This window comes from Opisthocomus hoazin, chromosome 4 (assembly GCF_030867145.1).
Source record: "Opisthocomus hoazin isolate bOpiHoa1 chromosome 4, bOpiHoa1.hap1, whole genome shotgun sequence".
Lineage (NCBI taxonomy): Eukaryota > Metazoa > Chordata > Aves > Opisthocomiformes > Opisthocomidae > Opisthocomus > Opisthocomus hoazin.
In genome coordinates this window covers 59,051,051-59,078,836 of record NC_134417.1, presented here as the reverse complement: position 1 = coordinate 59,078,836, position 27,786 = coordinate 59,051,051, and the positions used below count along the sequence as shown (strand labels likewise).

The following is a 27,786-nucleotide window of genomic DNA, read 5'->3' as shown; positions in this document are numbered from 1 at the left end:
TAGGCTCCTCCATGGAAAAGCTTATCACATGAGCATGTTTAATGGAAACTTCATACTCCTTTCATTAGTGAATCAAAATAATTTTTCTGGTTACCCGCTGTGCTTCATTGGCCATGAAATCATGCAATCTCTTGTGCTGATGTCCTTGCACTGATTATAATGAAGTTCTAATGAGATGATTTAGATTCATGATCAATAGTGTGAGTACTGGGAGAGCTACAACTTCCACCAGTGCTGTTGCTCTTATGTTTTCCAGCTGACACCGTTTGCATTTGGCTTTTAAGAGTAAGAGAGACCTCGCTGTCACGCACACTGTCATTTTTTGCTGTTTCTCCTTTGTAGTCAGTCAGTGTGGGGGTCCATCCCAAGACCAGCTTCTGAAGGTGATGCTCTCTGGTGAGGAAAGAACCTCTTTGTGTAATACTCTCATAAAGCAGAATCCCAAATCTCTCTGCTCTATCAGCCTAAATAGGCATTTCTCTCTGTCTGTTTTCAACTCTCTGAGATCCAACTGTAATACAGAAAATCAACCAATTCATCTGCAAAGCAAATGCTATTTCCTGACTGTTTAAACAGGTGCTTGCACACTTTTAGTGTGATGAGTAACATACATTTCTTGTGGCCTTTCTGCCTACAGGCTACCTAGGATCATTAGCACTCCCTTAACTGATGACAGCAAAAACTCAGGCTTGGGAGTTGCACAGATATTTGGGGGGTGGGGGTTGAGAACCTTCAGCTGCGTGTACACAGTCCTTACAGCTGAAGGCACTAGGTGAGAAGGTGTTATCTAAAACAGTAATGGTCATTGACCTGTATTAGAGTTTGCTGGAGTGTGGCTAAGACATGTCATTGCTAAGATATGGGTGATGGCTGACTGGAGAAAAAAAAAAAAACAACTGCTGAAGAAGCCACGTTTCAGTGAAGCAGCTCAGTAAATACCATGGAAATACCTTCAGATGCAACAGTTTAAGACCATATTTTCATTTACTCCTTTAGATTTAGCTGAGGAAGTGGGTATGGTAATAAATATTGATCTAACACTATCCTAGACTAGAGTTTTCCCAACATGGAGTTAAATAAACCACTGCAATCCCTTCAATTTTTGCTAAAACTAGGTAACAATCCTGAGACAAAAGATCATTTCATTTTCTTCTCTTCGCAAATTCCCTTCTTTATATTTTGAATTAACTTTGTCTTCCCTGCAATCACGTCATGTCAAATCAATTTCAGTCACGGTAGGATTGCTGAGGCCATGATGGTCTAAGAATATAAAAGAAGCAGGGATTGTAGGGAAAGAGAATATATTTTATTAAACCAACTGATACAGTTGGAAAAAAGAATGGTTCAGACTGATGAGTCCTCCTTCAGGTGAGCTGTTTAATGCAGAAATATAACATTTCAAAATACTGATCAAATGGAGACATGAGAAACCATCTTTGCTTTGAAATTCATAAGTAGAAATTCTATGCATTTATGACAGCAAGTAAGTTTCTTCCCCAAAGCAGTAATCTGCTATGGTAGAACAATTCTTTTCTTCTTTTTCTGCAACAGCAAATTTGCAGGTGAGGTTCAGTGACTTGATCCAAACCAAGCAGGAGTCAATGTCAATCCTAATTTTTCTCAGCAGAGGCCAGAAAGTGCTCAGCACAGTATAGAACACCAAGGAAGTCATTCTTCCTTGGGACAAAGCCTTTATTATTAGAAAAGAAACATGAACTGATACACACGGGATCACGTGTGATGCATCTTGTAAGTTCATGCCCATTGACTAAACAATTTAGCATCCAAATGAACCAATGTAATACGCATACTGCCTGAGTTTCCACCACACTCATATTTAAATCTCTCCTAAGCCCTCACTTCCTAAGCTTGCACTATTGCCTTCATTCATATGTACGCAGGGCTCCTTGAGACAGCACGCTCCTGAGGGCGTGATCTGACTAATAATTTGGAGGAAGTGTCAGTTTGAACAACCCTCACCCCACCACCATCACCTCAGGCTCTCCCCCTGCCATTTAAAAATGCCCATTATCCATTTTCATGGAAAAGGTGAAATCCCGGCTCACTGCAGTCAATTAGCAAAGCTCCCGCTGCCTCTGGAGACACAACAGTGACAGCAAGGGTAGGAAATCTTACCCAGCAAGCCCAGCACACATTAAACGTATACATGATTAAACAACAAACAAACAAACTTTCAAGGTCTGGCTAAGACTGGAACAAGAATCATATCCTATATATTCACTAAATAAATATACGGGCCAGTGGGGGTGTTTTAGTAACAATTATTGTGCATCAAGGGCTAGTTAATTTACATGTTAATTGGATGTACTTCCAAGAGGCAATGAAGAAGAACATGCTAATGAGTTTTATGCAAACACCTAAAGGTCAAACAGTTAATGGACTTGGGACAAGAAAACCTTTCATTAAATGCAAATCAGTGTTCTTGTAAACTCTGCAACACGAAAAGGTACAGAAATCAAACAGGAAACACAAAAAGAGGCGCTCAGGTTCAAAAGTCAAAGTCTACATCTGCTTGCAAGTTGAAAGACAACGTGCATTATGATGGGATGTGAAAACAAGTTCAACATCTGGTTCATGAATAACTACATTTGCACGATCATTCTCAAACAAGTGTAAACACATGGAGAAAATAGTTGGGAACAATCCGCCAGGCACAGCCATCTGGACTAACTGTCCCACGGCACATCTAGAGCAATTGGTAAGAACATTTTGGTTTCTTCATCAAATACTCCAGGCCAACAAAAAAAAAAAAAAAAAAAATCGAAGTTTCTCCACCACTGTTCAGATATATAAACTGTGGCTTTCATTGCTATGAAAATGTTATCAACAACGTAATGAAACATGCAAATTAGAGAAATCAAACCTCTATCAGTAATATCATGCCAGAGTAGATGTCATACGATGTCTAGAGCAGATATAGCCAAAGATACAATGTCAGTAAGTGCCCTTCTACCTAAAAGTTAGTACAGAGGTATTTACAGTCAGTTTAATTCATATTTCAGGCATTATTTTCTTCACCATCTAACCTGGATCAAAAAATTTACTTTCATTTAAGATCCCTGGAATTAGCATACCAGTGGCAAGTGATAAACTACAGAAGCCTTTTCTTTAATGCCCTGATAAAAAAAAAAGGAAACATACTTCAGAGAAAGCTGAAGCAGGAGAACTTAATTGAGGAGAAACGGTCCCTGAGGTAGTGCAAAGGAAAGAAAGCTGAGTGCAGTGTGTGGCACCGATGCTGGCCATCACTGGCTTAGCCATTCTACACAGAACTGGGAGAGGAAGGAGTGAGGAGAGGAACAGAGGTAAGGGGCAGGGGAGATAAACTCTTCACTCTTTTTGTATCCCTGTTTACTTCTTCCCGATTCAGCCAGAAGAAAATGTTTTAGTCTTACAAGATAAGGAAGGGAGAGAGAAGAAAAGAATATGAATCTCTCAAAACAGGAAAGACAAAATTATCTTACCAGCTTTTCAAAATTAACAAGGTTATCCAGAAAAGTTTTATTTCCTTCATGGATGAATGTTACATCTGAAAATAATAAAGGAAAAGAATTAGTTTTCATGGCTTCGTTTGTTGTTTGATATAAAGAAGTAAAATGACTAAACAGCAACAAAAAGATTAAAAAAAAGGTGGAAAACTTTGCATTAAGGATTGACACAATGCTTTAGAACAAGGGAACAAAAGCCTGGTATAATGACACGCAGAGATTACCAGATAGCAACACTATGTACATATCCTAATGAGGATTTTCAAGTGGGAGCACAGATGTCTTACTAAACCAAGTCTGTGTTACTTCTGGGGTGAATCTATAGCATACAGAGGATGGCTGGGAGCCAGCGGGGATCCCAGAGGGATGGCCCTGCATGGCATGCCTGCTCTCTCCAGTCTGCGGCATCGAGCTGGCAATGCTGCCCATGGCTGTGCCCAGGCGGGGCTGGCCGGACCCAGAGCCCAGAGCTCCATGGGGGCAAAGCTACCAGCTGCTGGACTCGGCTCTGACACCCCTTCGTTTCTCTCTGTTGGGGACAACGACTCTGAAGTCTCCCGCAGAGACGCAGGCTACAGCAGTGGCCAGCCAGGGAGAGAAAACATAAGACACCAAATTGATGTTCAAAGCCTTGAAATAGGCATTATGGCTAGGGAAAAACACTTTTAACCCACTGTTGTTGGAGAGAATTTGCAAACGCAACAAACAGGTCAGCGAGAGAAAAAGGAAAAGGTCTATATTTTGCTCCAGGAAGGTAACTGAACATAGTGTAATGAACTGGAGAGAGGGGAGTATCAGGTGAAACCAAAGTTGCTAAGTTAAAATGACAATTAAAACAGTAACTTCAGGTCATTTTCTCCACTTTTCCAATACATACTAGGACACAAAGCAAGACCTATCTTGGACATGAAGTACCAAGGACATGGAGAGACTCCCCGTGGGGACCGAAGCTCTGCCTCCAACAGTGCATCCTCCAGGTCACTGAGAACACTAACAGGAGCACCACCACCATGCCCCCCACCAGCTATGTCCTGAGTGTGCAGGTACGCAGGAGTACCAGGAGGAGACAGCACTATTGCAATGAGATGGCACCCTGATACCATTACTTCAAAGTCACAGCTGTGTCTGCCACACAGTTGCACACGGTCAACAGGCAACGTCTCCCTCTCAGCAGAGGTGCCAGCCCACCAGTCTAACTGTGCATCTCAGCATTTCTCAGGTGTTCATCTCGAAGATTCCCTTTGATGCCCACTTGGTCCCTGTAGTTTTGGGTATTTTAGGACTGGGAACCTGCACCTGACACTGGGGGCTGCTTTGTCACACCCCACCCTCCTTACATCCTCCCCCAAAACAGTCAACCTGATCTACTTCCTTTTGTTTCACGACTCGCTCTGTGCCCGAGGGGCATTTTGTAATTGCTTAGAACAGAAATGTTTTCATGTGCTGGTGGAAACCCAGCACTGGGGCTCAGTAGGCAGAGCTGTGCGTGAGGAATGACAGCAGCTGGGTGGGGGTCTGCCTCCACCACGCAGGACATTGGCCTGGGCAGCAGGACACCACCAGCACTCCTGAGCACGCAGGCCAAGCATGGGATATGCTGGGGAAATGTCCAGCACCTCTCTGCCCCATGGCAGGATCCCAAAGATCAAGGGGAAAGGAGGAAGCGGGACCCTCTACACCTCCTCTGACGGGCTGCTTTGGGGGACCCAGGGAGAGGGACAGGGAAAGGACACGGCTTCAGGACACAGGCATTACTTGTCTCTATATCAAAGCAGTGAAAAGCTGTCGGTCACATCTAATGAAGAACTTCTACTGGAAGCAGAAATTTCCACACAGCTTTTTAAGTCAATGACAGCAACGTGTATATCTCTGAGGGTGGAAGGAACAGAAATTTGCTTTGTGGCCAACAACTAAGGGTCTAGATAAATTCAGTGGAGCAGAAAATTGCATCTGAGCTAGGTTGTAAGGGTACATCACAGTATTTTATCACACATTTGAAAAATCTGCCTGATGTTCAAAAGCTGTGTCTGTGTGATGTAAGAGAGGTCCGCATTTAAATTTAATTAACTTTAAAAACACTCTAAAGTTATTTTTCATAATTAAAGGTTATTAATGATTTTCAGTTTTTTCTTGAAACTACTTTTATTCCTCTTATGTTACAGGAATTTGTTGAGTTACCAATTATGTCTATGCTATCAATACTTGTTTTGCTAGTCGTGGAAACAATGTTAATACAAACATGCTTGACATGAAATTAAGTCCTACGTACTGTGCAATACTTTGGGTATTACCAACCTTGGCAACAACTCCTTATGGACCACTGTACTGAAGATTACGGCATTATTTTGCAATGTCTCCTTGCTATCTCCAATACATTTCAGAGACTTGAATGCTGCTTACTGCATGCTGTTCTATACCATATTGTAGTGGTGCGCAAACATCATTGCTACAAGTTACTTTTTTAATGTCTGCTGCCTTTGTTTGCAGGCAAGACATGCTCAAAAACACTTTAAAAATATTGGTTTTGAAGCCCTGATAATTGTATCCATCTGAATTAACACAAACTCCTTTGATGTGTGCAAAGAAGGGAAGTGCCTGCTGGCTCCTGAACTGTCACCGACTGATCTGGAGAACTGTCTTCAAACATTTTCAACTGGCAGCAGCAGCAGGTTGGAACAGCCTAAAGAGAACACTTTCGGAATACAGGAATAATCAAATGAATTTGCCATGTTCAAAGACAAGGCAATTAATAATTAATGACTCCAAGACAATGGAATATTTGAAATACCTGCAGTTAATTAGCTGTCCAGCTCACTGCGTTAAACAAGTAGTTGTATCTTATTTTAATAGATTTTTTTTTAAATAGTTTTTTTTAATAGTAAGATTTTATTTCTCTCTTTCAGACCTGTAAGACTTGAAAACCATACAATCATAGAATGGGTTGGAAGGGACCTTAAAGATCATCGTGTTCCAACCCTCCTGCCATGGACAGGGACAGCTTCCACTAGACCAGGTTGCTCAAAGCCCCATCCAGCCTGGCCTTGAACACTTCCAGGGAGGGGGCATCCACAGCTTCTCTGGGCAACCTGTTCCAGTGCCTCACCACCCCCACAGCAAAGAATTTCTTTCTTCTATCTAATGTAAACCTACACTCTTTCAGTTTAAAGCCTTTACCCCTTGTCCTATCACTACATCCCCTCGTCAAAAGTCCCTCTCCAGCTTCTGTGTAGGGCTCCTTCCCCTCCTCTCAGACAGACAGGGCAGGTCCTGCCTTCAGAGTGGCCCCCAGCAGGTCCACCCTGGTGAGGCAGGGCGAGCATCCCTGACCAGGCACGGCCAAGGCCACTCATGTGGGTGCTGCCGGTGCAGCCGGACAGCCCCGCTCAAGGGCTCGCAAAGTCTCGCTTCTCCACTGAAAAGCATGAGGCCAAAGCAATGGCACACTGCTCTATCCACACCCGGCGGGAAAGTACAAGTCTGAAAACCGGTGTGAAGATTGCCATCTTCCCCCTGTCTCAAAAGGCAGATGTTTGTTATCCAGACCAAACACCACCTTGTAGTTACCACGACATCTGCCACAGATTTATCGTAACGCCACCTGAAGGGAAAATCACCTCATGCTTATTTTCATTAACCACAACGAAGAGCAGCCAAGCTTTAACTTTACCTTTCAGAAGTAAGGGCATGAAGGGAATTTTCGGAGATTTCATTTTCTTGAATGCATCTCTGTAAGCTTTGTGATTCAGAGAAGGGTCCTACAAAACCATTTGGGTAATACAGAGAAAAATCAATAGGCTATAAAAAGAGCAATTCTAAATCCATTACAGGCTTATGATCTGAACATGAGTTAGATATAAAAGGTTTCTTCAGGGAACAAGGTAGATAAAAGTTTTCTAAGCGAGGTGACTTACTAAACTGAACAGGAAATGTAAACAGTGAAAGGAACAAAAGCAATTATGTTCCTCTAGATGAAGCAGTGCTAAAATGGGAGTCGGCTGCACTTGGACTGCTCTGTAATTTCCCCACTAATTTCTATTAGCAAAATCTCTTCAGATGACTATCTAGCACAAAATCCCAGAATGTATTGCTGATGAATGTTTTCTTTAAAAAGCCAACAAAACAACACCAAACAACAACAAAAAAAATCCCAACAAAAACTGCTATTAGATCAACAGAGCATACTGGAGATTTTCAAAGAAAATAACAGTATGTTTCAGTGGTGTTGTGCAAGCAATTCAAAAAGTCATCTCGATTTCTCAGATAAATGAACATTTTTGTACACCAGCTCACATACCATCTTGAAAACACATTCATTTATAAAGGACTCCTAAGTACAGAAGCATGACAACCGTTAAAGGCTGGATCTCATGTTCCCCACACCAGGCAGTGATCTCACCACGCATCCACTTCCATGACAGCCAGACGAAACACTTGTTTATTCAGCTTTGATAATGGTGACAAAGACCCTTAGCCTCGGATTTTGAATTTTATTTTTTTTTAAGACTTCAGCTGTCCTCCTTTTCTCCTGATCCGCAGCACGTTGCTTTGGACAAAGGCTGATTAATCACCAGAGCAAAAGAACAGCTTCCGAATTGATGCTGGGGAACCGACACTACAATTGCCTCTCTCTGCCCTTCCAGCTGTCAGGAATGCAGCCTTTTTCCTTTGCGTGTTTGGAGACCACCATTGGGCTCTGGAGAGCTGCATGGCCTTCGGCAAATCACAGATCTGACACGACAAGTCCCAGCTCCAGACAATAACAGGCAGCCTTCGAATAAATTAGGAAGAAAGAAGGCAGGTAACAACAAGCAATGCTGTTCTGCTGTCAACACCGTACTTACCGTCAAACTTTCAAGTTCAGTGAAAAGTTTCTTGAACTTTCCAGGAATTTTCTGAAGTGGGGAAAACAGAGGAAAAAAAGGAAAGCTGATTTAGGCACAAAAATGCTGAGGCATTTTTTTCCATGAGACTGCTGTCTGTGAAGCACCTGCTGAAAGTGCCAACATGCAGTTAACCTCTGCTCCAAGAGCCCTGGTTACAGACCATCTTCATGGTGCCAGCGAGGCACCAGACCCTGCAGCCTCACCTCGGGAACCTGTGTCCTTCTTTTATGGAAACTGACTGTTAGCAACTGGTTTTATTTTCTTGCCTAGCTTCCATGTCTGCTGCATTTACCTTAGTATCTGTATCAAGTCAGAAATTGTAACACAGACCAAGAATTCAGATACCATGATCATATCCAGGTTAAATCATTGTAATCGCTCTTTCTCTAAATACAGATTCTAGAAATTAACCGGCATAACACTCAGTGCTGTTTGATACACCAATCCCAGGACCAACCAGAGGAAGAGAATTTTCCTTAAAAAGCAATTACTCCATCTCTGGTATCGCATCCTAATCCCACTGAGAGGTACACAGAACACCTCCCAAGGGAGCCAAGGCACAAACTACCTTCTTGCCCCATATGATAACACCTGTCCTGCTCCATGAGCAATCACTTCCTTTCATCTCTAAGATGCTCTAATGGATTCACCTCATTATACTCAAACCAATTGTTCTTCAGTTTGAATTTTGCTGCTGGTTTTTCAGACTTCAAGAATGGCGTGTGGACCTTAAAAGCCTGTCTATTTTTTTCAACCATACCAGCCAGTCTAGTAAAAGATATCCCCTCCCCTCTTAGTACAAATCCTGCCTTGCCTTTGTCCTTAGACCCTAACAGCCATAATGACACTACCAAGAGAAAGGAGATTTAGAACAATTAAGATCAAGTAGATGTGCTGTATGACTAAAATCCTAAAATAACTGAACATGGAATTGCAATTGCACATTTTTAATATCTTCAATCAGGGAAAGTTAGGCTCATTAGAACACTGCATACTGTAGAAAGAAGTAGAAGAATCTGCTTGGGAGCATACTACTTGTTTAAGAATTCCAGTGCAGAGCCAATATCATTTAGTGTCTAAATGCTTGCTTAAATTCAGGTGGCTTCATTTACATGTGCAAGTAATTATAATTAATTTATAAATATTGCTCTACTTTCTAGAAGTCACATTACTAATGCAAATAACCTTCTGCTTCTGAAATTTCCAGTGAAGTTTAACAAATTAAAAAAAAAACGCATGTGACTTCATAAATATTTTACACACAGAAACGCGACATATTTGCAACGATACATATGCAGATGAACTTGTTCTGACAAGCAGTATGTTCTGCTCTTCCTGAGAGAAGTCCACCAGCAGCACAAGATCTCCAGAGGTCTCACCACACAGCTGAGTTCTGCCTATTTCTGTTTGGGAGAGATCGCTGCCACCCACTGCCACCGGGTGGCTTTGATACAATACTTAGTACCTTCCACTCTCCTACCAACACCCAGAGAAATGGGATGAAGGCAACCCATTAGAGCAAGAAAGGGCAAATGCTCCCTAGTGGGCAAGGCGTTTTAGAAGCAGGAAAGACAAGGAGTTTCTGTATCGTTGTCCTCAAGTATGTATTTTTCTCTAAAATATTTGCTTTACCTGTTCTTTAAAGTTGGCTCCTCCTTGCCTAAGTGAATGCTTATACTAAACTCCTCCCCGCAGAAGCGGTCACTGCCCTTGTTTCTCTGCATGCTGCCGCATGTTTTCAGATAAGGGGGAAGACTGCTCTGGACAGTGTTAGATAGGTTTGTAAGTCTCTGATAGCCATTTGGTTTCAGCTGTTGATGCTCAATAATATCTCCAAGGCAGGAGATCACAGCCATTCTCTGTCACTTTGTATTACAGATTCACGTATTTTGAGCACTGTCCGCTTGTGGTGCTGGGGGCACGGGGGAGGCACAAAGCTTCACCTTATCACACTAAATTACTCCTTCTCCAATTTTTGGTTCAACAGCAAATAGTAAGCTTCCAGATACTACCACTCAATAATTTACTTGTACGGAAAAAAACCCACAATGTAAACACAGATCTCAGTGGGACCATCCTCTAAACATCCCATGTTCTGTCTAGCAAGCCATAGCTTCTTTAGCAGTTAATCGCTGTTCTCCAGTATGCTCCTTATTCACAGCCCATTTCCTAACTTTGTCATTCAAGATGAGCAGCTGCAAAAGAGCTGATCAAGGAGAGAATTGAAGATAGTTTATTTCTACTGTATTTTTTTAAGGGAAATTATTCCATAACAATGTATTGCTTGGTTGGAGCCACCTTTACAAGATTTTCTGTTCTGACATCTACCTAAAATGCTACGATAATTTAGCTGACTTGTCAAATTCCTTTTTTTTTTTTTTTTTTTAAGAGGGTAAGATCTCCTTGCTTTGTTCTTATTTAAAAGCTCTGGAAGGACACATTGGCGATGTATCTCATGTTTCAGGCCACAAAGAAATTTCTCTGCCTACACTTGTTCCCTGTTTGATTTCAGCATGCAAACCCAATAATTAGAAAGAAAAGGTAATTCACTGGTATACAAGCATTGTGAGAAATGGTCTTGACAGGGTCTAAAAGATACAAAGATGCATCTTACCTCCCAGGTCTGAGATAGCCGGCTGACAGATGCAGTGTTGAGACCCATAACAATAGCAAAGAATGAATTCAGATTTCTTTGGGCTTTACAGCTGTGGAATAAAAATATGAACACTGTACTCTGATTTTTTGTACTCAGAATCAGAGATAAATGGAATGCACAGGTATCCTAGGTTACTGAGTCCCATTTCAACCCTCTGCACTAACATACAATCATCTTCCACATAATGAACTCATTAAATGTCCTCTCATGGCCACATGCAGTCTAGGTGATGGGGTCTCTAAGAAGTTTTTCAGCAAACGTTTCACCGTCTCAGGAACCCTGTTGTTGGCACGTTATTTTTTTTGCTTAGCTGTCAAAAATCATTTTCCCTTTTCAATGTTCAAGTTACTCTCAGCTGTTCTTTACCACACAGAATAATTCCTTGACTTCTATTCTATTCTGCTATAAATATTTTCATCTCCTTTTTTATATCTTCTGTAAATTGTACATCACTGGTTCCTTCAATTTCTCTTTGTGGTCATGGCCTGCAATCTACTTTTCCATATTGTTAATACCCTTCATTTAATTCTTTGTAATTTATTTTAACTTTTCTCTTACGAGTTTCCTTCTTACCAAGGAGATATAGTGAGACAGCCGGGAGGGAAAGAGAAATGTAATTACTGTTTTGTGTGTAAGCACTTGCACCTTTATCCTACCCAAGTATAAAACAAATATCAAATTATTTATTTGGAACAGCATCACACTTTGTCCTTGCCTGTAATTTGTCATCTATTATCACCCAAGGACCTCTGTCACAGTACTGTTCTTTACAATCATGCATTTATTTCTTCAGCTCAGTATTAGCATTCCCTAGCTGAATTACTCTGCATCTATCTAAATTAAATCTTATCCTACTGTTGTCTGCACATGCCACCAGACTCCTTAGATCATACTTATTTTTTTCCTATCCTCCAATGCATTTGCAATCCCTCATCACTTTTATTGTCTGAAAATCTGATTAATGTTCAGTATACGTATCCCTATAAATTAGTTGCAGTTAGCACTGGTTCCAGTACACGTCCCTACGGAATTTGCTTGATACCTCTATTTACTATATACGATCAGACCCTGCGTATTTCTAGTCCATTAGGAAATTTGAAATCCTGAAATACAGAGTCCTCTTCAAACAAAAGATACCATTTTCTCTTGCAGATTCTTGAAGACCACTATAAACATACATGTGCATGTGTATGTGAGGGTGAGGCAGAAAATCCTCTTTTAAGACAATTTTACACGTGAATGAATCCACTGCCTTCATTGGGATTTATCATCAGGGAAAAGTACGTGCCAAAGCCTTAGACTGCAAACTTGCCAGCACTTGCTTTTATAAACCTTGCACTCATCACTGCATACTGTCTTGAGATGGTGTATTTCTCACTTCACTTCAGCTGTCTTAAAAGTTAATCCTAACTTTGTTGCTTAGACTCCTTTTATCACTAAAGTCAGGCAGCTCCCAAAGGTAATTCTTTCCAAAACCAGAAAGGTGTCCAACACAGCCCAAATAAACTGTCTACTGGACGGGCCCCTTTCTCGCAAAAAACTGTAGAGAGAAGGTACATCTTTTACAGCCAGCCACCCCTTGGGAAGCAAGAAGGCTGCTGTTGTAATCCATTTATTCTAACCCTATGCTGACCTGTTTCTGTAACTCCTCAAGACGTTCATTTCCAACAACATGTCAACTCATTTTCTCTATCAAATCACTTGTTTTCTATTTTATACTAGCTCATCAACAGAAGTGTAGGTATTGGTGGTTCAAAAACTCTGTCTCTCCTTTATGTATTGACACACTTGCGTAAAAGCATGCCATTTTCTTCAGGTGTTCCACAACAGTGAAGCACACAAACATTGAACATCAGATCTTAGTCGTGGTGCTTTGCCAACAAGCTGAAAGTCAGACACACAGGTTCCTGGCCAAATCTGGGAGCAGAGAACAGGGAGCAGCCTCAGCTGCTGACAGCTCCATACCTCTCTGCCTTAGTCATAAACAAAATAGCAGAGCTGCTTGGCTTGTGCCTCATGATGAGAGTCCTGTGCTTAGCACACCATTCCTCCAACCTCATTGTTCCTCTTTCATCAGCTCTTCCAGAACTGATGAGATATGACAATGTCTGCTTTTAGAAAGGCGCTTTTCTGATTTAAAAAAAGATCTCGAGCAAACTATACGCTCACTTCTCTGTGTATCCATTGTTTCACAATCTACACGACATGATGATGGGTGCCTCTGCAATGTGCTGGGAGACCCTGTCTACTGTTCACTGACAACTGTATTCAGTCTCCACAACTTTAGCTTTTCACTTAACAGAGATGGAATTAATTCAAATAGAGCAACATTTTAGTCTGGTGACAAATGTATCCCTATTCACGTGGGACAGAGATGAAACTTTCTTGGGATGTAAATTAGTGCTACTGTGGTGCAAGCAAGGCACACAGAACCAATCATTTTTGATGTAATTGGACCAAACTTGGCCATTGAGAAGGCAGAAAATGAACGTATTACTGGATACCATACAACTTGCAAACTAAATCAAATCACATTTATGAGTTACACTAGATTAGATTAGAAGAATTCATTGCAGCAAAGGCACTGCTTCAGCAGAGAATAGTCCTTTGTACCTAAGTGCCTTGCAAATTAAATCAATCCAGTCAATGAAGGAACAAATTATACATTTTCCATGAACACGCATATTCAAATATTGCAGAAGACCAACAAGTGGAGAAAGAGGCGATGAGAATGGTTGCACACATTTAAATTGCTCCGTTCCCTTGGTTACTAAAATAAGAGTGATTAAAGAAAAAAAGAACTCTCTGTGTATAATATATATTTGTTTTCTATTCCAAGGCATAGAATAAATGCCAGCACTATTTAGTAAGAGCGCAAGAACAGACTGTCAAATCTAACTAATGAAGAATCCCCTCCTCCAATAAATAAAAGAGTACTCCAGAGAGGATTACATGTGCCAACAGTTTACTGCAGTTTCCTCTCTAGAGGTAGAACTTTCAAGATTAAAACAGAATTTTCTGGTTTCTGTGTAGTCTTTGGTGAACAGCTCTGCTGCTCCTCAAATAGTTTTGTAATATGGTTCCTCGCGTTCTCTCTGCAACACCAGGGATTTCGCAGTTGACTCTGCAGATACAGCAGCTTAGCTGCTGGGGAAGATCTGAGCAGCAAACACTCCAGCGCATCCAGTTTTGGCCAGTGTTTGCTGTTGTTATTTATGTACTGATTTATCTAGGTATGTTTAATACACTTAAAACACAGGATTACAAATTAGTTTTCTTTCTTTGCTTTTGCATCTACTTCTCATCAAATAAAGCATGTGAATTCAAGGGGTTTTGCTGCAACTTTAGTAACTTACTGGGCAGCAATCTTGATGAACTTTTTGACTAGCTGTACACGTTTGCAGAGCTGGCTGCAGAGGAGTATCTCGGTGGCAACCCAAAGCTGGACCTCGTTGCATCTTTGAAGCAGAAGACTAAGATTCTCAGTGTTTTCAGCACTGCCCTGTCTGCTGAATGTGAAGTATATCAGCTCTTGCTGGAAGACATTGAGAACATTATTAGGGATATAAAAACAATTTAAATGTAAATGAGTAGTATATTATTTAGAAGTAAGTTTTCGAAACAAGACCTGGTTACAAACGGTTATTTTTTCACCATCCATGAGCCAGTCACAAATGATTCAGGGTCCAGGTTTGGCTTAGCAATGTCTAGAGGCTTATTACAGTAGGCAGGTGGACTGGAATTCCTGCAAGACATGCTTTTCTCTTGAGATTTCCTGAAGTTCCACTTCTGGCTATAGCCACGTATAGGACATAAACAATCTGTCTCTTTCTGTATTTCATCACTTCTGTTTCAGTATGAAAAAGCAACCATATCAGACCATTGCATAAACTGAAAAATTTATATTCAAACTTCTTCCTAAAAATAGCCAAGTTTTCACCAACAGAAGCGTGGGCCTTGATTTCTGTGCCAAAACCCCCCTATTTGCCCAGCTCTAGATTTGAAGTGTCTAACCTGAGTAAAAGAACCTAAAATGAACGATCAAGGAAAGCATCTGATGAGAAGCAAGGGGATTTCCCATTTTCTCAGAAAGCTAACAGGCTTTCCAGTGAATGATATTTTCAAGTGACATTTTGTACTTTTAACTGCATATTTTACTCAGGAGCTCATACCAGAACCTATCAAAGTCACTGAAACAACCCACTGGGCACTGAAGCAGGCCATTATCTCATTTTATAAAGCCTGCCCAGTATTTTTTTATCTCACTGAAGCCTAACAAGAACAGTAATGTAACAATCTAAATTGCTGAAATTGTGAATTCTTTTGTGGTTAAAGTGATATCAAGGACACCTATTTGTGGAGTCCTATATTTACTGGAACATTATCGAGTGCAAAGGAAAATTTGCATATATAACATATTCACACAGACATTTTTTAGAGAACAATCATGCTCTTCTACTGTCTTGGGGCAGACCTTAGTAAAACCCACCAGGTATACAGGGAACACATGAGATGCCCCAACAGAGAGAAGTTACAACACTTTGACAATTTTTTTTCAGTATCAAGGATTCCAGAACCTCTCTTGGACCTGATTCAACGCCACCACTATTGACAGATGCTAAATCATGCTGTTGCGATGGTGAGCTGAGCATCAAGGAGTACCGATGCTCCAAAATGCATCGCAACGGCCCAATGCTGCATGAGAGTAATATACCTAGTAGTTGACATGGTGCTTCTTACCTCATGAATTGCATTGAAGAGGCTCCAGTCAAAGTTTGTTAGTTCTAAGGCAAGATCCCAGGTGTTGATTCCCAAAATTCTCACAGACTTTTGCTGCAATTCCTCATTTTCAGCAAATGGGTTCTAAATCAACAACCAAGAGCAAAAAAATCCTCAGCACATGCCAGAAGTTCTGCAGTGAAACAGCTACTGGACCAAGCTACCGAGCAGAGCTGAGTAAGTAATCTTCTCTAAGTGCACTCTGAGGGTTTTCACCCCCACACTATTCAAAATCAAGGAGTTATAGCCTTTTTAATAAATAGGCTGAAAAAGGAAATGGGTCAATAGGATCAATGACTTCCTATTGGATTAGGCCTCTCCCTGTGTCTCTTTCTCTAAACCTTGAATATAAAACACTGACCAAGCAGACAGCATAACGAAAATAAAATCCCTGAAACCATCAGAAAATAAAATCTGAATTAAGACATCAGGAAATTTTTGTATTATAAGGTAAAGGAATCATTCTGCAAACACACCGGATTTAGAATAAATACACACAACTTGCCCACCAATCCACCTTTACAAATAACATAAACCCATACATTCTATGATTAATCTACTCCAAATGTAATCACCAACAAACAGTAAAACACGGTAGGTCCTGATTAATAGAAGTTACTTCGCATATTACTGTGGAGTGCACTGTTACTGCTGGTATTAAGGGTCATTTGACATTCCCAGTATTAGCTCAGATTTTCAAAGGTTTGCATTTCTCTTGGGTTTTTTTACCTCATCAGGCTGAAAGTTGGCACATGAACCATCTGCCAAGATGAAAGATTATTCTTATCAGTTAAGCCATTATTTTGGTGCTATATTTCTGACAGTTACAGCAAGTTTTGCGATTTTTATTATGTCACTAATGAAACTAGATTGGCTGTCACCTGTCTGCACTGGAAACCTTCCCTTAATATTTGCATTTTTAGAGGTGGCTAGAACGCCGGAGATAATGGGGATGACAGATTACAATGATAGTGGCGTGTCAGCTCTTCAGGGCACATTGATCCAACAAAATGTAAATAGACATTTCTCATCCCTAGGATGAATGCACAGATCCCAGCAGTACCGACAACGTGTAAAAGTCAGTTGCGATACCGTCCCCGCACTGTCCTCGAAACATCTGCATAATTAGCAGAAAACTATTGAAAGAGTAATTTTTTGAGTGCCTGGCTGTTCCTGCCTCGCAGAGGTTTTGGGAAATCATGGGGGGAGAGAGTTTGCAACCCCAGTTTCTGAGGACAGAGGGAATGAGAGAGACCTGCTGCCCTTTGACCGGCTCCGCTCCCCAGCACCAGCGAGAGGATGGAGAGACAGACGGACAGAAGGAAGGGAAGCGGATGTACCACCAGTGCTACGCGGCAGCCACAGACTGACCGTGTGGCTGCCACAACGCTGGGATCGCACTGATGTCCAGTGATTTCGGCAGAACTCAAACGACATCTGTTTCTACATGTAGTAATTGCATGGAGTTTGTCCATGACTCTGTATGACTATGTACCAGCCACTGTAAGCGTTACAGAGGCACAAGGCTGGGGGGAGGAGGGAAGTCACACAGGCCCTGAATAATCCTCATCCTGTCCACTCCTGTACAAGCACAAGTCAGCTTTTCCAGGCTGATGTAGATTGAAAGATTTAAGCCGTACAGAAGCTTTGGTCTATTTGAAATTGATGAACAAATTCCACTACTGTTCAGTCAAATAACTGCTGTTAATGCAAGATATTTTTTTTTCAGGTACAGAGCAGCTCAGTAAGCTTTCCTAAGGAAGCAAACAATAAATTCTGTATTGAAAAAGCCCTCTGAGAGGAATACCAAGTCATCGATCTGGAGTCAGACAAATAAAAAATGGGAAGTATAAAAAACACATCCTTACCAAGGAATCAGTCAGATCTTTTCGGTAGACAAACATACGACTGGATGACTCAAAAGATTTTGAGATAGCCAGGTCATTTGGTTGTAGTTCACGTTTTTCTGTAAAAACAGAAAACAGAACACAGAAGCTTCAGCAAAGGAGTAAAAGCTGCATATAAATATAAGAACATTACAAATATATTTGTAAAGCCACATCTACTTCTAGAATGTAACTAAGCATCAAACCCAGTCCCTATGGGGACCACCATCTCCACACTACACAGGCACAATAAAGGCAAGATGTCTCTGATGCTGGACTAGAGCACAAAAACTTCCAGCATCTGCTTTCAACCTGGAGTTCACATAGGATAGAACAGAAATAAACCTTTAAATCATCTAGTCTAACCTCCTATGCATTACAGAACATTTCATTTCAACCCAGTGTATCTACTGTAAATGTAGTGACTTCTGTTAGAGCGAAGTGTCTCGGCCCCCAGAGACTGAGTTGTTGCGTGTCACTGGCAGTCAAGAGCAGGGGCAGAGATGCCATCAGTAGCCACAGCCATTCGACAGGAAAAGAAGTTTAAAAGATCCCAGCCCCACGAAATTCACCTCATGGAGCAGAGCTGAAGAGTCCTTTATAGTATGGTATTTACAGAAATTCCTCTAGACCTAGAGTAACTCATTTAGGAAACATCTGAGTAAAAGAGTAGGACACACCAAACTGGTGGCAAAGAGAAAGGACTATTTTTTTTTCCTCCACTTCAGAGTTCTGGTGCAGCTCTGGGCAATCTTGGATACACCAAAGAAAGGTGTGAGGAAAAACAAAGCAAAACCCAAAACACAGCTAAAAAACTGCCCTGGAAAAACCGTCTCTTCCTGTGGGCTCGAAGTAATCTTCTGGAGACCTGACACATGAGATTTGATTACAGTGACTGTATCAACGTAGATCCAAAAGCACTACAAGCATGTTGACAGCTGCCTTGGACTTTCCATTGCCCATGAGAGAGGAGTAGGACCAGGAGCAGTCTGCAAGCCAAACATCATTTCAGACTCTTTTCCCTCTTATCCATGCTCACACTGACACCAGATACATGGATGTTGAACTAGCAGTGTCTTTTTTCAAGGTAATTTTGAATAAAAAGAGCTTGCTTGCTCATTTCAGGAGTACAATAAAAACTTGTTCTCCAGCGCTCATACTGCTGCCCTCCAAGTGGATGACAGGTGACAGCTCTGACTCATGCAAACAGCAAAAGCAGCAAACAAAACGAAAAAAAGTGTGGCAGGCTGGTGTTTATTGCTCGCAGCACGGCAGTGTCAATGCATAAGAACAAAGATACTAAAATTGTGGTATCTCCAATTAATTCAAGCAACGCGACTAAACAACATTTTAGGGGTTACAAAGGTCACATACAAGTGACAGTCCTATTGTACCTGCATTTTAATTATTGTTTCTTACTGAACAGCCAAGTGGCAACCGCTTCTGTCCTGTGGCTTTCTTGGGAACCATTGTGGTCTAAAGATAATAGTGTGTTTCATTATTTATGCATTGTTGGTTTTCTTTAGTCAAGTAGGCATTCAGCAGCAAATCTACTGCTATCAGAGCAAAACTTGCCCTGCTCTTGAACAGGAAAGCAAGACCTGAAAAACAACAGCAGCACAATGATTTCGCAGTGCTACAAAATGCACTGGAGGAGAGTCTGGGCACACATCAGGGTAAAAAGAGTTTGCCTGCAAATGATGTAGCCTTGCTGGCCATGACACCTACGTGTAATGCTCCTGGGCCGCCACTCCATGCCCAGGCTCTCCATAGCCAGAGCAGGGCACCATCTCCCTGCCACCCGCTCCAGTGCCCTGCTAAAAAATGGTTATTTAACTGAGCTCGGCGTGGGGGAGAAAAATGTGACCTTCCACTTCTGAATCTACTAAATAAACAGAACAAGCCAGCATTTGTGTATATTTCATTTAAACTAGACTGACAAAGAAGTAGCAATGAGTGCTATATATCTCAGGGTGCATCCTTTGTCCCAGGAGAAGGACACCAACTAATGTTACTGAGACTATGGCCAAGACATTCTACACTCTTAGCCCCTTTTTTCAGTCCCAGCTTCACATTTCTATGCACCTAAATTTCTTGTTTTATATTCCGTAAGAGCCAAAAGATACCACAATGAACAAAACATTCTGACCAAAGAGCTTGAGGCCTGCCAGACACCGAAGAAAATCTTAGGGGTTTGGCTGGTCCCTAGTATCAGCCCATGATCAGACTGGTCTTCCTTAAGAAAAGACAATGAGCCTTTCTGTACAATGAGAAACACTAAAATAATAGGCAAAAAAGTCAGTTGTAAGTAAGACTACTTACAAAATATTGCTTAGATTGCTCTCAGTGTCTCAACTGTGCAAATATATCTCTCCCTTCTTTCTGCTGGAGAATATTCATTACTCATGCCGCAAATGAGTAAACAGCCATGCATATAATGTTTCTTATTCCTTTTTATATTTTTAAAGCAAATGATGCTTTATCACCTTCCAAATTAATTTAAATGAAAAAGTAGGATGTATCCGTGAGGAAAAAATAAAATCTTGCAATACTGCTGGAGACAGAGTCCTCTGCACTCCCTTCCCAGCGAGGGGATGCCGTATCTGAGGTACCCAAGAATAAGCTGTTGCCATGGAAACGACTCTCTGGGAAGCAGCTCCTCATTGTTCCCGTGGTCATCCAGCTGTGGGCCCGCACAGGAACAGCTGTATCTTTGCACCAGAAAAAGTCAGCCCTCCCTTACACGTGATGCACTAAAAGGTAAGTAATCAGATGAAGGGAAGTTATTTACCACCAGAGAACGTGACTGTCACCAGCGCCAGCTCCTCCTCCGCGTGCTGGATCTTTTCTGCTACAATCTTCAGGATCTCTTGAGCTGAAGTGGATATTTGAGCTTTCACACTGACATAAGAGTGCTCTGTTATATACACACGGCAGAAAACTGCACAAAGAAAAAAAAAAAGACATACTTAGCAGTAGGCAGAGACACCTGAACAGAGCAGGGGAGAATCTCACAGACCCGACCAAGGACCAAGGCAAAGCCTCGGCTGCCTGGCTGCTGCGGCTGCAGGAAGCACGGCTGCTGCAGCCTGATCTGCAGGGACATGACACTAAGCATAAATGTCACTATTTTCCTCCTTCCCACCTCCTCTCCCCAGGAAATGAGAGGGCCAAGCAAATGGAAACAGAGACCCCCATGGGTGCGTGTCAGCAATACCTATTCAAGACTCCCTACCGTGAGGATTTGTCACAGCCAGCCTCCTCTGCTGCCGATCTTCTTTGCTAACTCAGCTGTTGCCATCTCTTCTGCCTTCCTTTTAGGTTCAGATAAATCACTGTCCTTTCAGGACATTTCATATCCACTGCAGAAATTATTTTGGACCTCCATTTCCACCTGGAACAGGAGGTCTTGCAAAGAACAGCGCGCCATGATGTCCTCCTGCTAGCTTATCCGTCTAGACATGTAAACTACCCACATTGCCAGGGTATTACAGCACCAGCAGAGGCTGCCCAAACAGCAATCCAATTAGTTCTGACAACTCTTTCCCTGAATCACTTGCAGCACACATAAAAGGGATGAGTTTGGAGAAATTCCATGGGCTCATCACTTCCACTGAAGCTTGTGAGTTGGTTCGGCTCTAAGAGGGAGATTCCCACCAGTAGTGCTGTGGTCAGCTCAAGTAGTAATTTGCTTCTGCTACAAAAAGGGATCTATGCTCCCTCTGCTTGCCAGAATTTCAGATCTATCTCTTTTGCTGGGTTTTCTGTAGCCAGTTCCTTGAAATGCAGCTGCCATACTTAAAAGGGAAGAAACAGAGCTGCAGACTTGCATAAATATTTCAAAAATTACAACTGCTAATAAGAACTGCCATGACTTTCGGTGTCATACTCACTTCAATGCTTAATTAAACTTTCCATTGTCTGCTACTACAGTACATCTTATTGTAGACTGGCTGCTACCATGTCAGTGTAAGACAATACTTTTCTTCTCTAGAAATGCTGTATTTTTTTAATTATTTTTATTGACAGATGTATGTAGCAATAGCTCTTTGCCTGTCCTACAAACCTTAATGGCATCATGGCACTTTCACTAACTGAGACAAAGCCAGAAGCAGTTAAGAACTCTATCCTCATGAACATCTTTTTTTTTTGTGTTGTAGTAAAGAAAAAAGAAGATGAGAAGGAAGGAGGAATTTAACATTTAACCTTGGGGAAGAAAAGTAATTTGATTTTATAATTTTTTCCTAACCTGTCTCTGCTGACAGACAGTAAATCAGATGCTGATCTTACATCAGAATCTCTCTTCAGAATGGATATAATTCATGAAAAGATAGAGACATCAAATTGCTCTCTAAACTACTAGGTAGAAAAATAAATCTTAAAAATTCTGACAGAAATATTTGGCCTCTATATGCAGCATGCAACACAACTTGCCTACAGTGACTTTGTTTGAAATCTCCCCCTCTCTGTCATTTGGGAGGGGAAGATGACAGCAATATGTTAATTCATAACTGGGCTACTGACACATCCTTTGATGAACACTGAACTAAACCACCCTACAGGTCAGGTCCTCAAGCACAACGATGATACTGATTCTCTCAAAGCCCACTCCCCACGTATCTTTCAAACATCCTGGCTGCAGTATCTATTGGCATGGACCATGTCATCTCCTCCAGGAGCCTGTGCTGCTCCTCTGTGAGATGCAAGAAGGAATGCCAGTGGGATGAAGCAGCCGTAGGCTGCAGGTCACCCTGGTAATGCTTACATTAGGAGAATAAATGCCTCCAGTCAAGTGGCATGGTGGGGCTTACACAAACCCATCCTCTGCAAGCACCACCAGTCAGCAGCACTCCATCACATTGACTTAGATGTCCTCTCCCCAACTCCACTTTTGCCATTTCATTCCCTCAATCCTGTCATCTTCCACAGCTCATGCTCCCAAGGAGAGAGATGAAAGCAGTTTAACCCAGCTGGGGCTGGCCTTGTTGGGTCCTGCCCTTCCTGGCCCCACAGCCACACAGCCTGTTCCCCCTCTGATACGAGCATGCTTCCCTCCCCACTTACCCACAAGCTGTGTCCAGCTTTTTAAGCAGAATGAGTGTGGGTGTTCTCATCCGGACATAACATTTTTAGAAGCAGCCTTGATAACATAAACCTCAAACAAACCTGCATTCCAATCACATAAGGAGGATATCTATCAGCAGTATGTACTGTGCAGAAAAACGTGGCATTGAAGGAGCTCAGTTTCTATTCTGTCACAAAGAAGCACTAAAAATAGGATATCCTGACTCCAAGTGAACTTCTGGAGCTTTGCTCCCAGTGAGAAAAGGAGATACATCGTCCAAGGGCAAGCCTTCCAGGTGGGAGGTCCTTCTGCCTGTTCCCGGCTTGTGTACATGGTGTTCTCCTCCTCCCTTGTACCGGCATTACGGGAACGTGACAGCCTCACTGTGTTATTGCATGAGTAGCGATGAAGGGAAATTGCATTTTGAAATAGGTGACATTAAAGTGAAGTGGCACCTCACACTCCACATGCAGAGGTTTTCAAGGAAAGAAGGAACTAAGGTGGGTTCCCAGCGTCAACAGATCCTGGCCCAATTCATGTGACAGGCTTACTCATTCACCTTTTGCAACCAAGATCTAGGTCAAGAAACCAAGAGCATGAAGCAGAGCATGAATAACGCCTGGTGGATGGGCTGCCAGCGCTCCTGGGAGGCATACAGCTCTGCTACAGGGCTGCTGGAGGAACTGGACGGGGTACAAATCCCTTGGGATATCATGTCACTGTTGAAGGTCTGCAAAGTAGGGGGCAGGAAAGTAACCTTACACAGTGAAATCATTCTTCTTTTGTGGCCTTAAGGTCCTGTTCAGAAGCTGTACGTCAGTTAAAAAAAAATTACATTATGGGCAGCCCTTGAGAAACAATTTTGCAGTTTTGGAGTTTTTCTTCCACTCTTTCAATCGTACTTACTTTCTTCTGTTTCATTCATGGTTCCTCTATGCTGCAGCCAGTTCTCCTTCAGACTGAATTGGTGGAAAAAGGTTTTATTCTGTGAGGGCGTGGGAGAGGGGGGCAGGTGGGGAGGAAGAAAAAAAAAGACAACAGTGACTCTCTGCATCCCTGCCCTTTACAAAGCAGTAATTCACAGAATACAGCATTCAGCCCATACATCTATAGAGGTTTCTCTATAGGAAATCCACCCACCCTTTCTTGGATCAGTAAACTGGGAGTTGCCTTACTAAATGATGGCCAAGGTGGGGATTTTGGAGGAAGCAGGACATGCCAAGGCTAAGCAGCCTGCACAATTCAAGGTTCTCTGTAGCCACGTTTAGAGCCCATTTCTTGTACACTTCTTCTTATATACGTTTCCTAGGTACCCATCAGCCTGTTTAGCAATTTCACTAAAATCTCATGTTCTGCTTTCCACTTTTCCGCAGTAACATTTTAGGCTTATTACACACTTCAGCTTATTGCACACTTCAGCTTCAGCCCCGTAAATTTGACAAGCACAGCAATTCACCTCTGTGCAGTTTTTACGCCAGCTTTCTCCGGCTGCATCTTCTCCCTCTAGTTAAATAGACAGATTCATGTTCCTCTCTTTCTCTGTCCCTGTCACAACAAATCCTCCCTTTGCTCTGTCTACTTGACAGTCATGTCAATGCCTGTGCTCAACCTGGTTTGCCCAGGTTGGTACATCTCTCCAGCCCGGTGGGGACACATTACCAGGCCTCTCCTGAATTCTGACATCTCAGAGCATCTTGTTAAGATGCTAATACTGTCACAGCCACTGCAACTTAGCTCACACAGCTGATATCCAGGCTGCACTGGCAGGAAAAAACATTCCTTAAGCAATGTTGCAGGTCTAACCTCACTGATGTGTGCTGTCATGTTTTTGGCGACCAGTCACTTTCAGTTGAGAAGCCAAGAAAAGAGAGTAAAGTGGGGAGACAGGAAGAAAGCGAGCTGATAAGTTAGGGTTGCTGATAAGCAACCAGCAAAATTCAGGTTTGCATTACCTTTCGGTGAGGTGAATATTCATCTACAGTGCTGAAACAAAAAGGAAAATCCAAATTATTCTTTCCATACAGAGATCAGAAAAACGAAATTTGAGCTACAACAATTAGCACCAAAAAGTTTTTAACATTAAACAGTCACCACCGAATGGCTGCAGAGCTCTTTCAGGGAAAGCTAAGGGCGTCCGCCTCAGCCAGAAAACTCTCCTGTGACTTGCACGGTCGATGTAGTGAAAAGCAATGCTGCCAGCCCCCGAGCTGCCAGAGAACACGGACACAGCTCGGGCCCCCAAGGTAAGCAGTCAGGGTCACCCTCAGGGACACAGCTCTTTCCACCTCCCTAACGGCCAAACCATGGGAACAAACTCCATTTCTTGGAAAAATGCACAAAGGAAATATCTTTTACAGCCACCAAAACTATTAATAAAATAACCACCCTGTGATGACTATTGCAAAAGAGATCTGCTTCTCAGTACTGCAGATCGCAGAGAGAGAATGAGAATGAAGGTACCATCTGAAGTCACAGACTGCAGCTTGGGAGGGAAATTTTCTCAGCTTTTCCACAAAGTATCGCTCTACTTGCAAGTCATCCCAACCAAAATGGATGAGAGTGACTGCTGAAATACACACATCGCCCAGCAAACATCAGAGAAGACTGAATAACCTAGCTTTAGTTTAAAGAAGAGATGATTTGTAAAAATGAACATAGTACTTGTATCACTCATCGCTTTATCTTTACTAAATTACAGCAAGATGACAACAAAAATAAATTACACTAAATAAAAGGAGACATGATCACAAATGTAATCAATACTTACTGACGACGATGCATCCCAAGTATCTTCTGAAATTCTTTCAGGTCCTTCTCAAGAATGGGATATTCATACACATCATCTAACACATTCCTATATATCGTCTGCAAAATAAAACAGTATCTGCAAACATCTGATAACTCAAACAGAAATCTAAGGCATCACATCAGTGGTCTAAATCAATTCAGGCACTAGCCTACTGAAACAAATTTCATCATTATATTTATGCAAGACCCATAAGGAGCGAATGTTTCTCTTTAAACTTCCAGGCTGGTCAACATTCACCCTTCCTTTAGAGGAACGCTTTATATCATCACCAAGCGAAAGGGCAAAATGTTGACACTCCATTTTCTGCAAATGGGAAGGTTTGAAACGAGACCTGTGGCTATTACATGAAATCCGGGTTAGGTCAGAACACGTCCTGAAGCATGAGAACACATCACACCATCATCACTTATCCAAAATCATAACAAAAAGGTTCATTTGATTAAGACTTTTAAGACAGAGAATGTTTTCCTTCACTTTTCCTCACATTTGCACGCATTTTAAATTGAGTTGACGTCTCTCACAAACCAATAACAACATACTCCTGGTTGTAAACCAATACAGAAATAAATAAACACTACTACTTATTTCGGTTGGGAGGCATTGTCTGAGTATCACCAGTCAGGAAACTCTGTTAAATGCAGAAGACACTACCTCAGATAAGAGGTTAAATAAACTGAATTGGCTTTCGTGACTGAAATTGCAGGAAATATTTTCTCTATACTTTTTCAGAATCTGCACATAGAACCTTCTCTTTCCTATTCAAGAAAATGAGGATCATACTTTTGAGCTGACTCATCAGGTTTGCTTTAGCCCAGTTAACATTCCTAGGGTCACAAATTTCAGCATGTACGATTCTGGCCTATAAGCCTATATATTGTTTTTGCACGTGTAACTCCAACTATCATGAACATCACTGCTGTTTAATATTGCAGAAAAGCCTCAGGCAGAGAAATTGTGTGACAGTCCAGTCACACACCTCCACAGCCAAAAAGACAAGCTCTACACCAAGATAGGCGCAGCGCAGTGTAACAGCGCTGATGGCTGGAATGATGCCCCATTTCCAGCAAAGCACTACACATCCAGTACCAAACAGCAAAAAACCTAAGGTCTCTGCTTCCACATGCAGTGTGTCCTGCTCAAAAAAACCAAAACTAAACTAAACTACAAAAAAGGAAGCTCAAGACTTTCTCCAAATTTAGTTCAATGTTTCGTCCCTTTGTTTTGAGCAAGTGACTGAAGAGAGCTAAAAAGCCCTTAAGAAGACCTCCAGTTGCAGACAAAGAGTCTCACCAGGAAAGGTGGAAGATCTTGCAAAGTCTCCTAAAACACTTTCATCTTTCAAGCAGCAGAGGGGGAAAAAAAAAAACAAAATCAGCAATCAGATGGGTCTGGGGTCACCAATGGCATGGCTATTTGCAAATTTACAAGGTATTTATAAAAGCTTTTGGAACTCATTCAGAAAGATCAGAAGATCCTTGCTAATAAGTAAGGACATAATTTTATTTATTAAAAATACATAAAGCTGTGCTGCTTTTCATGTGCACCTGGCAAATACCGTGGAATAGCATTTCACTCCTCAAAGCAGCATCTCTTACAAGGACCTCAAAACTCTCTCTTCATTTGTGATTCTCTGGATAACAGCTGTAGACCCTGTTCTGGTAGACATGACCAGTGTGTCCAAGGAACCTCTGCATGTTTGTAGTTTTACTTCTTAACTTCCTAACTTGTACCATTTTCTAGAGAGTGTGGAGTTCGGTAAGTTTCATATTTGAAAGTAATGTTTTGACATTAACTGTATTAACATTACAGGTTTTCTGTTCAAACTGACTATCTCTAAGGTATTCAAGGAAGACACATGTAACTCATTTTATACTATAGATTTCATGGAGAAAATTTAGGTCTGAAAAATTATGCTTTATAGATTTTGCCGTTCGGGCATTTTAGACACAGTATGTTAATAAAACAGTGCTGAAATGTATCAGAAAGTGTTTCAATACCTTTAAAAATTGTTTTAAATGCTCATCTTCATGTAACCAGTCTTTGTAGAGAGAAGTCCACTGAGACACCAAATGTAAGACTTTTCTTTTCCTACAGGACACATCAGAGTCATCTTCTTTCCCTTGGTGGTTCTTAGCACAATAGGTACAGTAGGTTAAGGAACAAATAATAAGGTCTCACTGAAACTCAAAAATAGAGTGA

At 41.7% G+C, this 27,786-nt stretch overlaps 1 protein-coding gene across 1 annotated transcript in view; it reads right to left on the bottom strand.

Annotated features, from left to right (window-relative positions):
* The window catches only part of RAPGEF5 (Rap guanine nucleotide exchange factor 5), a 166,050-nt gene that overhangs the window by 8,192 nt on the left and 130,072 nt on the right, over window positions 1–27,786 (bottom strand). The window contains exons 13-24 of the mRNA XM_075419178.1: window positions 27,585–27,729; window positions 25,546–25,643; window positions 24,731–24,761; window positions 23,685–23,763; window positions 20,505–20,654; window positions 17,696–17,793; window positions 15,789–15,911; window positions 14,405–14,583; window positions 11,007–11,097; window positions 8,351–8,401; window positions 7,177–7,264; window positions 3,486–3,550 (exon numbers count right to left, since the gene is read on the bottom strand). Of these exons, the coding sequence (XP_075275293.1) occupies window positions 3,486–3,550; window positions 7,177–7,264; window positions 8,351–8,401; window positions 11,007–11,097; window positions 14,405–14,583; window positions 15,789–15,911; window positions 17,696–17,793; window positions 20,505–20,654; window positions 23,685–23,763; window positions 24,731–24,761; window positions 25,546–25,643; window positions 27,585–27,729 (1,198 nt within the window). The remainder of the gene's footprint in view (window positions 1–3,485; window positions 3,551–7,176; window positions 7,265–8,350; window positions 8,402–11,006; window positions 11,098–14,404; window positions 14,584–15,788; window positions 15,912–17,695; window positions 17,794–20,504; window positions 20,655–23,684; window positions 23,764–24,730; window positions 24,762–25,545; window positions 25,644–27,584; window positions 27,730–27,786) is intronic.